The sequence below is a fragment of the Protomyctophum bolini genome, assembly GCF_963924005.1.
Source record: "Protomyctophum bolini genome assembly, chromosome: 20".
Lineage (NCBI taxonomy): Eukaryota > Metazoa > Chordata > Actinopteri > Myctophiformes > Myctophidae > Protomyctophum > Protomyctophum bolini.
The window spans coordinates 38,611,441-38,626,414 of NC_137881.1; the positions used below are offsets into that span (position 1 = coordinate 38,611,441).

Consider the following 14,974-nt stretch of genomic DNA (forward strand, 5'->3'; position numbering starts at 1 on the left):
GAAACTTGTGTGGCTATAACGAGGCACAGCTGTTTACAATGCGATGCAAAATTAACAGCGGGGGCATTGCTTTTGGTCTGGATGAAATTGCACAGGTTTCTCAATCGCTTTTTTTGGACTGGAACGTAACGTACGACACGAGCAAAACTTTTGTGAAATGGAATGGAAGGCAGTTACTCCACTGCAGTAGGCTACAAGGGGTCTGGGAAGGGAGTGCATTGCAAGGGGGACTTTGATGACGTTAAACTTTTTGATTGATTGATTGAAATATGTATTAACAGTTTGTAGAATTACAGTACATTTCAAGCACAAACTCAATACAGAGACTGTTAACTGTTAAACAGAAGCACGTTTGTCAACACTGCGTCACACAGATATTTCATGGTGGTGGTGGTGCTCTCTGGTGCTTTCCTCCTTTCTTTTCTTCCACCTCTCTCTCTCTCTCTCTCTCTCTCTCTCACATTTTGTTTTGTTACAGCCTCATTTCAAAAGGGATTAAATTCGTTTTTTTCCTCATAAATCTACACACAATACCCCATAATGATGAAGTGAAAAATGTTTTTTCGAATATTTTGTTAATTTATAAAAAATAAGAAACTGGAAAAACACATGTAGCCTACATAAGTATTCACACTCTTGACTTAGTGCTAAATTGAGGCACATTTGGAGGCAATTAGAGCCTTACTCCCTTTTGAAATTAGGCTGTAACAAAACATAATGTGGTAAAAGTGAAGGAGTGTGAATACTTTCCGGATGCACTGCCGTACAAAAATATTCTCTCACGGGGGTCCTCGGCATTTATAAATGGGGGTCCGCGGGATATAAATGAGTATCATTTTGGGCGTCCTTGACATGAACATTTTGGGAACCACTGCTGTTGTTGTTGTTGTTGTTGTTGCTGCTGCTGCTGCAGTAGGTTTAGTATCAATGTAATAATCATTATAGTTTCTTACCTTAAACAACAGTAGACTGTAGCTGTTGTGGAAGTGATGAAAAGTCGTGTGTGTAGCCACATGAGCCAAATGAACCACATGAGCTGCACGTTAACACGCCATTGGTCGCTTCGTTGTTGGCAACAACGCTTGCTGATTGGCCAATATCGTCACACCCCCAGAGAGAAAGCTTTTGGTCCATGGCCGCAAGTGGAACGCACGCCAACGTATGGCATGACACTACCCTCTAGTGGTTGTACAAGGTAACGACAGCATTGAAACGAAAGGGTACACATCATTGAATTTGTTATTTATATTTTTATGTTGCTTCAGTTCAGTTTAACTTTCAACAGTTTAGTAACAGTTTAACTTGGTGAACTCTTGGTGAAGTTTAAAACGTGGTTCACTTTGTTTTATTGCCATAAATATGATGGCATACGAAGTATAAAAGTATTTGTTAAGATATGTCTTCTATGGGGATTGCATTGAGTTAGATTAGATGATTATTGAAAAAAAAACATTGAGATGTGATTTGTTAAAGGAGACCCATTCTGAACGGGAACCCCTTTTGGTGTTTCAAGCATTATGTTTTAATGTTTATATACTTTAGCTATTGAAAAATAGGAGATCTACAAGCTCGTAGCGTGCCACCGAGTGGCGTGCTACGAGCTTGTAGTTTTCTGAAAAACCCATGTTTCTGTGTCAGCGGTTCTCAAAATATTTCTTGTCAAGGACCCCCAGAATTATCTGTATTTGGCCACCGACCCCCCGTCTCAAAATATGTTGTTTCAAGGACCCCCCCCAGAGTTAAAAACGTTCGCTCTGAAAGAATATATATTCAAAGATTTGCGCCACATTTTCACGATTTTTCAAAAATAGCAGATCTACAAGCTCGTAGCGCGGCACTCGGTTCCGCACTATGAGGTCTGCTATCTACTTGTAGATCTGCTATTTTCCAACAGCTAAAGCATAACATAATGCTTGAAACACCAAAATGGCGGCTGTGGAGGAGGTACGAGCAGGTCGTCCAATGATCCCTGGGTCGGCGGTTCGAATCCCGGCTCCTCCTCCTGTCCACATGTCGAAGTGTCCTTGGGCAAGACACTGAACCCTGCATTGCGTCCAATGAGTCGGTCGGTGTGAGCTCGCCACCATTGGTGTGTGAATGTGGGAAGTGAGGACGCTGGCGTCGACTGTTTACCGCTTCACCTCCCAATGTATGAATGAATGAACCATTGTAAAGCGATTTGAGCACTTGGAAAAGCGCTATAAAAATGCAATTCATTATTATTATTGTTAAAAGGGGTTCCCGCCCAAAATGGGTTAATGAGCCGATCCTCTTATGTTCTAGTTAAAGGGACACACAATGTTAGGCTTTAGTTCAATGTTTGTTTTGTAAACGCATTGACAATGAAGGGACCATTTACACCATAATGTGTCATTTACGTCATATTGTCTCTTTATTGTTAACGGTGTTTAATGTTTGTCTTTGCACCTTTTGTTTTACATCACCATTACATCACCTAATCAACACATGTGAAGTGAGCGCCCCTCACTTCACACGGGTGTGATTTTTGACTTACACAAACATTAAATTCCCATTGACAATGAATGGAGAACTTTACATCATAGTGAGCAAATCCAGTGCTAACTGCAGCCTCCTCCTCCAAACCTTAAATATTAGTATCATCAGAATATGATCAGGTTATCATCTGGTAGGCCTACACATACATTATTTTCCCACAGGTCAGCAAAATTGTTAATTCATAGACTGGAACAATACTATTGCCAATTAAAGTTTTATCAAATGCTTCCACTTCTCAGTATACAGTATAAGGTGATTAAAAATATGGCTTACAATACAGTACGTTATCAATGAATCCTTACAATGCAGTCATTTATGAATGAATCATTACAATACAGTCATTTATGAATGAATCATTACAATACAGTCATTTATGAATGAATCATTACAATACAGTCTTTTATGAATGAATCAATACAACACAGTTATTTATGAGTGAATCATTACAATAGTAATTTATGAATGAATCATTACAATACAGTAATACACCTGCTGTGTGTGTGTGTGTGTGTGTGTGTGTGTGTGTGTGTGTGTGTGTGTGTGTGTGTGTGTGTGTGTGTGTGTGTGTGTGTGTGTGTGTGTGTGTGTGTGTGTGTGTGTGTGTGCGTGCGTGTGTGTGTGTGTGTGAGGATAGTGTTGATTTCGTTGACAAAAACTATGATGAAAAATGACAAAAATTGACAAAAATAACATACAAACAAAATTAAAACTAATTAAGCTATCATGACTAAAACAAGGACTAAATATATCCAGTAGAACTAAAAGACAAGGCATTTTATGTTTGGTTGTGCTCTGCCGATCTACAATCTCACAACGTGTCGCACTGTGAGGCGTTGTGAGATTGTAGATCTGCTATTTTCAGCATGCAACCAAATGTACAATCAGCCATTACGAAACCAAAATACATTGTAGTCGACTAAAATCTTACACTATTTAGTAAACTAAAACTAGACTAAGACTAAAACATTTCAGATGATCAAAATGACTAAAACTTAATACAACAACAGTGAGGAGCCCCCACCGGGAGGATGTAGAGCCTTCGTCCTCCTCCTCCCGCACAACACTCCTTGATGGCAGGTTATGTTGGGGGTCCCCAGTTCAATAAGATTATTTTTTATTCAATAACAGTGGTTCTCAAACATTTTCATGCATCAAGGACCCCCACATTGAGATTATATATTTGGCTGCAAAGTCTGCACTGCTTAGGCAAGTCAGATTTAACTTAAATACCTTATATTTAATATTGTGAGCTTGTAGATATGTTCAAGCTGTTACTTTGGACTTGTTTATCTGTAAAGAAAGACTGACTATAGGAAGGAGGTGGATCTGCTTACAGAGTGGTGCAGTTCGCATAACCTCTTTCTGAATGTGGACAAAACAAAGGAGATGGTGGTTGGTTTTAGGAGGAGAGCCAGCAGCTGCCACCTACACCACTGACCATCGGTGGTGCCCATGTGGAAAGGGTTAATAGTATCAAATTCCTGGGGGTGCATTTGGCAGACGATCTGACCTCCACGATCAACACCACAGCCATCATCAAGAAGGCTCAGCAGAGACTTTACCCCCTCCGGAGGCTCAGGAAGGCGGGCCTTCCCATTCCCCTCCTCACCACCTTATACAGGGGCACCATATAGAGTCAATCCTGACCTACAGCTTCACCTCTTGGTTCGGCAGCCTCAAGGCACAGGAACAACACCAGCTGAATCGGGTGGTGGAGACAGCTGGAAGGATCATTGGTGCCTCTGTTCCCCCCTTGTTGGAGCTCTATAAAGAGCCACCAGCATCAATTGGGACCCTCATCATCCCTCCCACGGCCTGTTTATGCTCCTACCCTCAGGGAAAAGGTACAGGAGTATTAGGGCAAGGACAACTAGGATGAAAAACAGTTTTTTCCCAAGTGCAGTGAGGCTCTTAAACGAACTGCGCCCCCTACCCCCCCTCCCCCGGCTCGTAAACGAGCTGCGCCCCCTCCCCCGGCAAAATGAATGAAGCGTTGGACTGAACTGGACAAAAAAATGTACTTTGGATGCACAATAGCACTTTAAAAAAACAGTGCTGGTAACGTTTTGTTTTTAAGGATAGCACCATGCCACTTTACTTATTTATAGGTTGTGCGTGGTGTTGGTAACTCTTAACTTTTCCATATGAATTGCATGTCATCATACATACTGGGGCTCTTTTTAAATGTTTTAGTTTTTAGCTTGTGTTTTAAATAGGCTCTATGTTTTATGTTGCACTGCCAATAACTGAGGGGAAACGATATGTCATGTTCTTTTGTATGCAAGTACATAGGAAAATGACAAATAAATGATTCTGATTAATCCGGCCGATTAATTAATCGAACCGATGCATCTATAAACGACTAAAATCAGCCGATACCGATGTGTTTGCCGATTAATCTCCCATCACTACTCTGAAAGAATAGATTCAAAGTTTGTGCCACATCTTCAGGATTAAAGAAAAATAGCAGATCTACAAGCTAGTAGTCCAGTGCTATGAGCTTGTAGATCTGCTATGTTTCAATAGCAAAAGTATAACATAATGCTAAAAACACCAAAAGAGGTTCTCTTCCTGAATGTTAAAATCTCAACCCAGTCAGGCAGGGTGTGAGCTGTTTTGTTTGTAAATAGTAGTAAGTATGTAAAAGGACATTAAACTGTCATAACACTGCTCTATAGCTAAAGATCAGGGGCAGGCAGATGACATGGAAGAACCAAGTCCCATCACACCTGCAAGGCTTCTTCAGTGGATCACAGGGCAAGGTCACATCCCACTACTTCCCTCAGAGAAGGATTTTGGGGTAGTTATCGACTTCAACCACGACTGCGCTACAGAGTTTAAGGAGCACACTGTCTGTTTCCCAGTTGTGAGTGCATGTGCCGCAGGACCATTACGCTTCCGGTAAAACATGTGAGCTCCTCGGAGCAATTCAAAGCTGTTTTAACAGAGGCTTTTTATCTAGGGCAAGAATTTAGCCCAGTCTAGCTCTGTCTAAAGCATTTCTAGAACAATATCCATCCAGTTTTAGGGTGTCGTTTTAAATTTGTTCAGACAATTTCCACTACTTCTGTATGACATATTACAGAGAACATTTTCTTCAAGATGTCGTCTTGAACATTTGGTTAGGTACCCATACAACCAAAGTATGACTGATATATTTAGTACTGTCTGGCCTTTTTTCTTTCACTTAAAGGGCAACTTTAAGGTTCATGGTTTAAGTTATTAGAGAAACTAAAAGGTGAGTATTAATTACTTTCATTTTAGGGGATTTTAGCTCTTTTTGACAGGGGGGCACAGGGGCATTCAAGCATGGGGCTAAATATGTATTTTTTTACAAAATTTGATGGCGCACGTGACATCATCATCATACCTGGAAGTTATGCGGGAATGCCTACTGAGTGGCAAAAACTACTTTCTGGACTTGACAGCCCATACATCCAAACAGAAAAGTCTTATTTGATTGCATTAAATTACTTTAAACAACATTAAATTCACTTTGCCACTCGATCTGCCATTCACTTTATGCATGCACATACCCTCTATAGAATGTAACAAACATGACACACAGTATGGCTTCCCCCAGTAGGCCTCCTTCACATTCAGTTTGGCCAATTCTGTGGCCAGATTTAATTTCCTGTGGTTTATTAGGACTATAGTAAATAATAAAAATAAATCATCATAATTTTTTTTTTTACCTATTTAGCCCCATTCTCGAATGTCAAAAAGAGCTAAAATTCCTAAAACGAAAGAAAGCAGCAAATGAAAAAAATGAACACTCCTTTATTTCTTCGAGTGCTTATTATTCTATTCATATAACCTAACCTACTACAAAATGAGTGGACGAGGCAAAACCGGAGGATAATATTATACTCATCTGAACTATAAAGCCGCAGGCACCGGTGGTGTCTGCGGTACCTTTAAACTAATTCCTCTCATATCTGACACCCAAAAAAAAAAATGCCCCCTGCGGGGGAGGACCCCCGGTCCGAGCCCGGAGACCGGACAGGGCGGCACTGGGCTCGGATCCGCTTTATCGGACATGGAGAGCCTCCGAGCAGAAGCGTGGTCGGACAGTATCTGCTCAGAACGAGGTGGATGGAAGTGAGTGAAATATACTGCTTTATAGCCCTACCAAACAGGAGAGAGTTTGAACTCTCTTTCCACCGTGAAGGTTCCCTGCGGAAATTCAGCACCCTTTTTGCAGACAGATCTGTAGAGGGCGAGTGGAAGGACTTTGAACTTCATTCCTCTGTACCTGTCGACACACTCATTGTCATGATCAAGTTCTGGACGGCAAGGGTAGCGGATTATGACATCGAGCAGTACCTGAGCAGGTACTGCACACTCTTGCGTCCAGTGGAAAAACTCCTGGACGAGTTTGGCTTGTGGTATGGGGTCCGACGCTACTGGATCAAGCTGCATAAACCAGGCTGTAACGGGCGACCAGTAGACCTCCCTAACTCCATTTCCCTGGGGCCATACAATGGGAAAATCACCTATGCAGGCCAGATACAGAGATGCTATATCTGCCAGTCCAGATTTCATCAGGTGAAGGAATGTGACATTGTGAAGTGTTGGAAATGTGGTATGACTGGCCACAAGGGGAAGGAGTGTACTAGTGCCGGAGTCTGTAGCCTGTGCAGTGAAGTGGGGCACACTTTCTTCACCTGCCCACAGTCGTACAGCAACAGAGCAAAGCGGCGGCAGCAGCAAGCTGCGGATACAACCCCGGAGCCTGAGGCAGCAGCAGGAGAGACGCCAACAGACAGCCACTTCAGCCAGCAGACACAGGACATCCCGTCAGCTGACAGCCAGCTGACGTCACCTGACAGCCAACCGACGGCAGCTCCAGCACCACCCGAGGGGAGGCGGAGACCAGAAGAGGAGACTTCGCCCGCGGACAGCAGCCAGCCATAAGCAGCCAGCAGATCTCAGTTCCAGCAGCACCCGAGGAGGAGAGGAAGAGACCAGCGGACAAAGAACCGGCACCTGAAAGGCAGCAACAGCGCACGAAGGCCACCACCAGCGGGCAGAAAAAGCCAGCGAGCAAGCCCTCAGCAACGCCGAGGAAAAAGCCACCGAGCGCAGCCCCAGCGGAGGAAGCATCGACACCGCAGACGGACGCAGCGGCTGCTGTGCCAACAACATCAGCTCCAGTGCAGCTTCCCCCTGCCGACGCGCAGTCATCAGATCAGGACATGGAGAGTGCTACGCAGGTCAGTCTTCCCAGCTATCAAGTGCCGAATTATGCAGACACAGAGGACAGAATAAGTGACATTTTTCGGGATTTAGAGACTAACGAAGGTCAAACAGCTCTCGAAGACGCGATTGACATTTTGTGCGGATCACAGTCCGAGGAGCGGGGTCCTGTATCCACCTAGCCGCAATTTGCAACTCTAGATTTTTTTACAATTGGTTGAATCTAGAGTTGCAATAACCTCCATCGACTTCCTATGCATGGTTTTGGTTTTGCATTGGTTTGTGATCTCCTGGTCTTAAATTACGTTAAACTCACCAACATTGCAGCTGTAGTCCAAGCTTGAATTATCCTCTTTCAATCTGGTGTCGCTTGTTTATCATAAAAGTCCCCCGTAAAGATGTTATGAGCTACTTTCTGTCCAAAATATTCCAAGAGTGACAATATCGAGCCGCCATTTTGATTTTTGCAACGTGCCATAAAACAAGATGTGAGGGGGAGCGCTTGTTTAATAGAATCTTACCTGCGCAGGTAAGACACCCAAAGAAGAGGCCGACGCCCTAGGGAGGGAGGGACGCTATTAAACAAGCACTCCCCCTCACATCTTGTTTTATGGCACGTTGCAAAAATCAAAATGGCGGCTCGATATTGTCACTCTTGGAATATTTTGGACAGAAAGTAGCTCATAACATCTTTACGGGGGACTTTTATGATAAACAAGCGACACCAGATTGAAAGAGGATAATTCAAGCTTGGACTACAGCTGCAATGTTGGTGAGTTTAACGTAATTTAAGACCAGGAGATCACAAACCAATGCAAAACCAAAACCATGCATAGGAAGTCGATGGAGGTTATTGCAACTCTAGATTCAACCAATTGTAAAAAAAAATCTAGAGTTGCAAATTGCGGCTAGTATCCACCTTATTGGTGTCCACAGAGAACTTCCCTCCCTTACAAGGCAAGAGAGACAGACAGTCTCCTGACTTACATAAGAATGGAAAAAAATCCAAAAGCCAGGGATCGAAAAAGCCCTTTAAAACCTGATGATGAAATATGTAGGCCCACTACTCGCCATCATGATGTTTAATATTGCCACAATCAATGTAAGGGGAATACAGCAAGAAAGTACTAGACAGGAGAAACTTAATATAATTAAAAAATATTAGAGCTGATATTATTTTTACACAAGAATTGCGGCTAAAAACACTGGCTGATAGAGAGTACTGGTCCCACGGGTGGTCGGAATTTTCAATTGGTGGTGACCACGTCGATGGAGTCGGTATTTTGTTTAACACAAAAAATGTAACTATTCAAAGGAAACGAGAAATAATACCAGGCCGACTTCTGGTCTTAGACTGTATAGTACGGAAACAGAAAATGCGGCTTATTAATGTATATCCAACTCCGCAGCGATGCGAAAAGATATGTCTTTTTAATAAGTTTAAGAGAAGTTTTGTGTGGAGGGCAGTGTATAATTCTGTCCGGTGATTTTAACACTATAACAGATCTTAAAGATAGAATATCAACAACCGGTAGTAACACAGGCCTATATGATAGAGCGAGTTTTGAAGGAAACCTGCGAAAGTCTAGAAATGAGAGATACTTTTAGGGTGCTGCACCCAGAAAACTGGCTATACACGTTTTGACTCAAGGGTCAAGACGCGTATAGACAGAATGTATGTGTCAAAAGACATTAATGTGAACACATATACAACTGAGGCTTGGGTTAATTCCGACCACCTGGCAGTGAGAGCTACTATTAGCTTCCACGCCAGACCCAGAGTAAACAACTGGAAACTAAACATTGCTTAAAAAATCTAGAGTTAATACAACAGAGTGTTAAAAATGAGATAAGTAGAGTGAAGGATTTAAGAGTTCTTACTGAATCAAATGTCGAATTATGGGAAGAGATGAAGAGATGCGTAAAAAGGCAACTCATTTTAAAATGATGATTTTTAATAACGATTATTTTAATGCAGCTAAAGTACAAGCAGGCTTTGATATGGACGAACCAGCAAACATACGTAAAGTTATAGAGAAATATAAAGAGAGACAGGAGTTTAACTGTATAAATGCACTGACCAATAAACATGGTCAAATTGTAAATGATGATAATGGAATTGATTGTGGAGCATTTTAAGGAATGTATTGTGGTGATGGTACTTTGTTGGATGCAGAGGCCTTTTTATCAGAGGTGAAAAAAATAGATGGAGTGCACTTTGACACACTCCTGTTTCACAAGCGAGGAAGTAAAAAAAGCAATTTCTTTGTTAAACCGAGGGAAGTCTCCCGGCCCGGATGGCCTACCCTCCGAATTTTCACAAGCGAGGAAGTAAAAAAAAAAAGCAATTTCTTTGTTAAACCGAGGGAAGTCTCCCGGCCCGGATGGCCTACCCTCCGAATTTTCACAAGCGAGGAAGTAAAAAAAGCAATTTCTTTGTTAAACCGAGGGAAGTCTCCCGGCCCGGATGGCATACCCTCCGAATTTTATCAGGTCTTTGCTAACGAACTTGCTGATATTTTGGCCTCTGCATTTAATGACGGGTGTTTTAAGAAGTCTATGCATGACGGGTTTTATCAGGGTACCATCTCTATGATCTTTAAAAAAGGGGATGAAAAATATGTAAATAATTGGAGACAGATCACACTAACTAATATAGAATATAAGATACTCGCCAAAATCATAATGATGAGACTAAATACAGTATTAAACGAAATAATTGAAAAAGAACAGACATGCGCCATTAAAGGACGTATGATGTGGGACAATTTAAATAGGATCAGAGAGATGATAAACTCATGTCATGAGCGTGGCTTTTTTATTGTTGGCTTTGACCAAAAGAGAGCTTTTGATTTTGTAAATAGAGAATATTTATGGGGTGTTTTAGATAAATATGCGTTTCCACAGGTATTTATAAAAATGGTTAAAATGTTGTATGCAAAATCTCAGGTGGCGGTAAAAGTAAATGGAAGGACGTCTAATTACATTGACATAAAGAAAGGGGTGAAACAGGGCTGTCCGCTGATCGCAGCGCTCTACGTTCTGGCCATCAGCCCATTACAAAATAAAATAAAAAATGATAACCGAATACAAGGAGTTCGGATTAATAGAACGGCAGCCAAGGTGTCCGCATACGCGGACGATGTAACTGCCTTTATAAAATCGCAGAGAGAACTTGATTATGTCAGAGAACACTTCCACCTCTACGAGCAGGTCGCGGGGGCCAAGCTAAATGAGACCAAAACGGAATGTAGCCTATTTGGATAGGAGAGGAGGATCGGAGGCCGGCCCTGCTCATGGAGGTGAAAGAGGAAATGAAAATACTTGGCATTTTCTTTGCTATTAGGGACTGTGCAAAAAAAAATTGGGACAGAAAAGAAATGGAAATACATGCCGAAGTTGAAAAATGGAAAGTTAGGGACACAACTTATAAATCGAGAATAGAGATTGTAAAAACATTTATTTTGTCAAAATTATTGTTCCTGGCCACCATTTTTCCGCCACCTGAGAAATGCATAACAAGAATTAATAGGATGTGTGTACGTTTGATTTGGGGAAACAACCGAGAGGTTACCAAAAGGATTTTTATGTTTAAAAATGTCAAAGAGGGAGGCCTTGGCGCAATGGACTTCGGCAGCAAAATAATGATTGCATTTTGTAAAAATGTGGCTAGGGGCATTCTGTGTGGAGCAGCTTGGGTAGGAGACCACAAAACATGGAGAAAACAGAGGGGCAGGGGCAGACTGTCACTGCCATACTATAAACTGGCATATGGGGACTTTACCACAAAACATAGCAATTTAAATATTAACTGGGGAACCCAATCAAATAAAATAATATAAGTAATAAGATATATGGAGGTATGGTACTTTTTAAACACTGCTCCTTTGAAGAAAGTAAAAACCTAGTAAATAATTTTAACAGTGGCCTCGTCACTGGGAAGATGCAGGACGTTATGTGGTTAACTGCCCACTTCCAACTAGAGCAGTGGTTAAATGGAGCTGCTTTGTAACCACGACGGAATGCCCCATGCCAGACTGCAGAACTAGAGACCATATGGCACTTACTCGTAGACTGCAAGAGATCAAAAGCAATCTGGAGCAAGATGCACGATTTAGGTGTGAAGGTGCCATGCCACAGAGACATTTTGTACAGTAATTTTAACTGCAGAAAAGAAGATTATGATATATTTTGGGTTTGTATTTGTGTGACAATTTTTAGGATCTGGATAACTCGGTGTAAAATGTCAATAGACCATGTAGTAATTGATGCAAACACTGTGTTTAAACATATTAAAACGGAACTTAAAAGGAAAAAAAAACAATGGATCTGAAGAGATTGCACACACACCTAAACTGGCCCACCTTGGCACTGTAGCCTGTCTGGAACAGTCCAGACAAATATAATCTTTGTAACGTATATATATATCTTTTCTGCCCTTATTCTGCCTTATCCTGATGTGAGGACTCCCTCTTGGACATGTTATACCTTTAAGTGTTGGTATTGAGTGTGGGTGGCTCCGGGGGTTTTGTTGCATGCCAGCTGATAGTCACACATGGCACCAAAGCATGGTGCTATTTGTTGGCGAGTGGCGAGACCCTCGGAGCAGCACATACAGACGCAGGCATTTGGGCTTTAGGGGGTGTCGCGGATAGTACACATCGCACCAAAGGATGGTACTGTGGCGCTCGCGCTCCCTGGCGCCTATAAGTGGCTGTGAGCTAAATGTATTTGATGTATGTATTATGTATTGATGATGTATTATGATGTATGTATTTGATGTGATGTTTTTATACGATGACAAGCAGTATATTTTTATATGGATTTCCAAGCTTTGATTTATGTGATGAATTTAATAAAATACTTCTGGTAAAGCTTGTACTCTCTCTGAATGAATGAAATTTGGTGCCAATAAAGAACATGTTAATTAATGTAGTAGGCTATAGTTAATCCGGTTCCTGGTTTCAGCAGGCCGGTTTCTGTCAGGTTTTATCATTATCTTACGTTGCAATATTCAGAATACAGTGTTTCCCTGTATAGTTAGGTAAAGTTAGCTTAAGTTGTGGCAAATGAATATTCAGATATACCTTTATAATGGGGAAATGTGGGTGTCATAGCAGCAACAGCAGTCATAAAGGAGGATCAATGCAAAATCAAAACAAAACACATTATGATAAAAAGGGGCTTTAAATTATACATTTACAATACATATTAATAATGTATAAAGAGGCTAGTATATTTAGCCCCTCACAATGATACAGGGACAATAGAGCACACGAGCGGAAAACATAATACAGAAAACAAAGACTCTTTGTGGCAGGATCAGCCAATCATCTGCTAGGAGTCCCACGCTTCATTTGCATTGGCTTTGTATAAATAGTGGTACGAGAGCGTTTTCTTACACATTCTTCACTGCAATTGAACTATTCTACTGAATACAAGCACGATGCCTGAAGTAGCAAAGCCAGCGCCCAAGAAGGGCTCCAAGAAGGGCGCCGTCACCAAGACCGCCACGAAGGGCGGCAAGAAGCGCAGAAAGGGCAGGAAGGAAAGCTACGCCATCTACATATACAAGGTCTTGAAGCAGGTCCACCCCGATACCGGTGTCTCTTCCAAGGCCATGGGCATCATGAACTCCTTCGTCAACGACATCTTCGAGCGCATCGCCGGTGAAGCCTCCAAACTGGCTAACTATAACAAGCGCCGCACCATCTCATCCAGGGAGATTCAGACCGCCGTCCGCCTGCTGCTCCCCGGTGAGCTGGCCAAGCACGCAGTGTCTGAAGGCACCAAAGCTGTGACCAAGTACACCAGCTCCAAGTAAACTGTTCTGTCTGCTCTAAACACAACGGTCCTTTTAAGGACCACTCATCTTTTCCAAGAAAGAGTTCATTCAAATACTATAAGCAAATGGCCTTTTCACAGCCTGTAGGCTAAACCAGTTGGTCCAGGTCAGTCTTCTGACGCTCTTCTGAATAACTGCTAATACTGGGCATGTAAAGTTTTTAATAGTACTGCAGATTAATTCATAAGCCTGTTGAAATTAATTTAATTTACTCTACTACACTAGCAATCATGTAAAATGAACATATGATCCACAAGTTAAAAAATATATAAAATATAACAGCTGCAAGCATAATTTCTTCATATCTTGACTTCACTGAAGATCTTATCTCAACACTATAAGCAAATGGCCTTTTCACAGCCTGTCAGCTAAACCAGGTCAGACGTCTGACGCTGAATGATAATACAAGGCTTGTTTTAATTATATATTATAATATATATTAAGTACCAGGTAATGATTGCTGTAAGTGGTATTTGTGTATGAACAACTTTATAGAAGCTTGTAAAAATAAGACTTCATTAAAAGGTCTGTCATAGGCCAATGTGTGTCAAAACAGCTGCAAGCATGGCACACATGATCTTTAAATAATAAATGTATAATTGTAATCTCTTCATAACCTCAATGTTTAGAGACAAGGTTCATTTTACTACTACTTATTTAAATAATACTAGAGGAATTAACAAGGAAGTTAAATAGCATAATTGATACATTTATATAATGTGGAAGATATCAGAAATGACCCTCATATAGAAACAGTGGGTGGCTCTTAAAAGAGCCTTTGTGGGGTTTAGTCAGTCGAAATGAAGGTTTATTTCTTGGCAGCTTTCTCAGTCTTCTTGGGCAGCAGAACAGCCTGGATGTTGGGCAGCACACCGCCCTGAGCGATGGTCACTCCGCCCAGCAGTTTGTTGAGCTCCTCGTCGTTGCGGACGGCCAGCTGGAGGTGACGGGGGATGATACGACTCTTCTTGTTGTCGCGGGCAGCGTTTCCAGCCAACTCCAGGATCTCAGCGGTCAGATACTCGAGGACAGCCGCCAGATAGACCGGGGCGCCGGCACCGACTCTCTGGGCATAGTTGCCTTTACGCAGCAGCCTGTGGACACGACCTACGGGGAACTGGAGCCCGGCACGGGATGAGCGGGTCTTGGCCTTCTGCCTCACCTTTCCTCCGGTTTTGCCTCGACCACTCATTTTGGTTTTGTAGAATAATAAGCACTCGAAGAAATGTGCTGGGGTAGAGGCGTGCGAGACGTTTTATATATTCAGCTTAGTAAAGTATAGTGTGGGGTTGTGCGCCCCACCAATCATAGAGACGGATGAGAGCGCGGGCTGAGTGTGTATGAGTTTCCCACCAATCACTGCTAGTGGAGTGATCGGTTCCTCCCAGTGTAAACTCTGACTCCTCCCAAATA

The 14,974-nt window shown here is 42.1% G+C and overlaps 2 protein-coding genes across 2 annotated transcripts; one reads left to right on the plus strand and one right to left on the minus strand.

Moving 5' to 3' along the window:
• Positions 1-13,162: 13,162 nt before the first annotated feature.
• LOC308335494 (histone H2B 1/2-like) lies at positions 13,163-13,540 on the plus strand (the record flags this gene model as incomplete). The annotated part of the gene is made up of 1 exon (XM_080792542.1): positions 13,163-13,540. One exon carries the CDS (start codon positions 13,163-13,165, stop codon positions 13,538-13,540), a length of 378 nt encoding a protein of 125 aa, XP_080648668.1.
• An 829-nt stretch (positions 13,541-14,369) lies between these two features.
• On the minus strand, positions 14,370-14,753 carry LOC308335465 (histone H2A-like; the record flags this gene model as incomplete). The annotated part of the gene is made up of 1 exon (XM_080792509.1): positions 14,370-14,753. The coding sequence occupies one exon, from the start codon at positions 14,751-14,753 to the stop codon at positions 14,370-14,372; it is 384 nt and encodes a 127-aa protein (XP_080648635.1).
• Between the last annotated feature and the right edge of the window lie 221 nt (positions 14,754-14,974).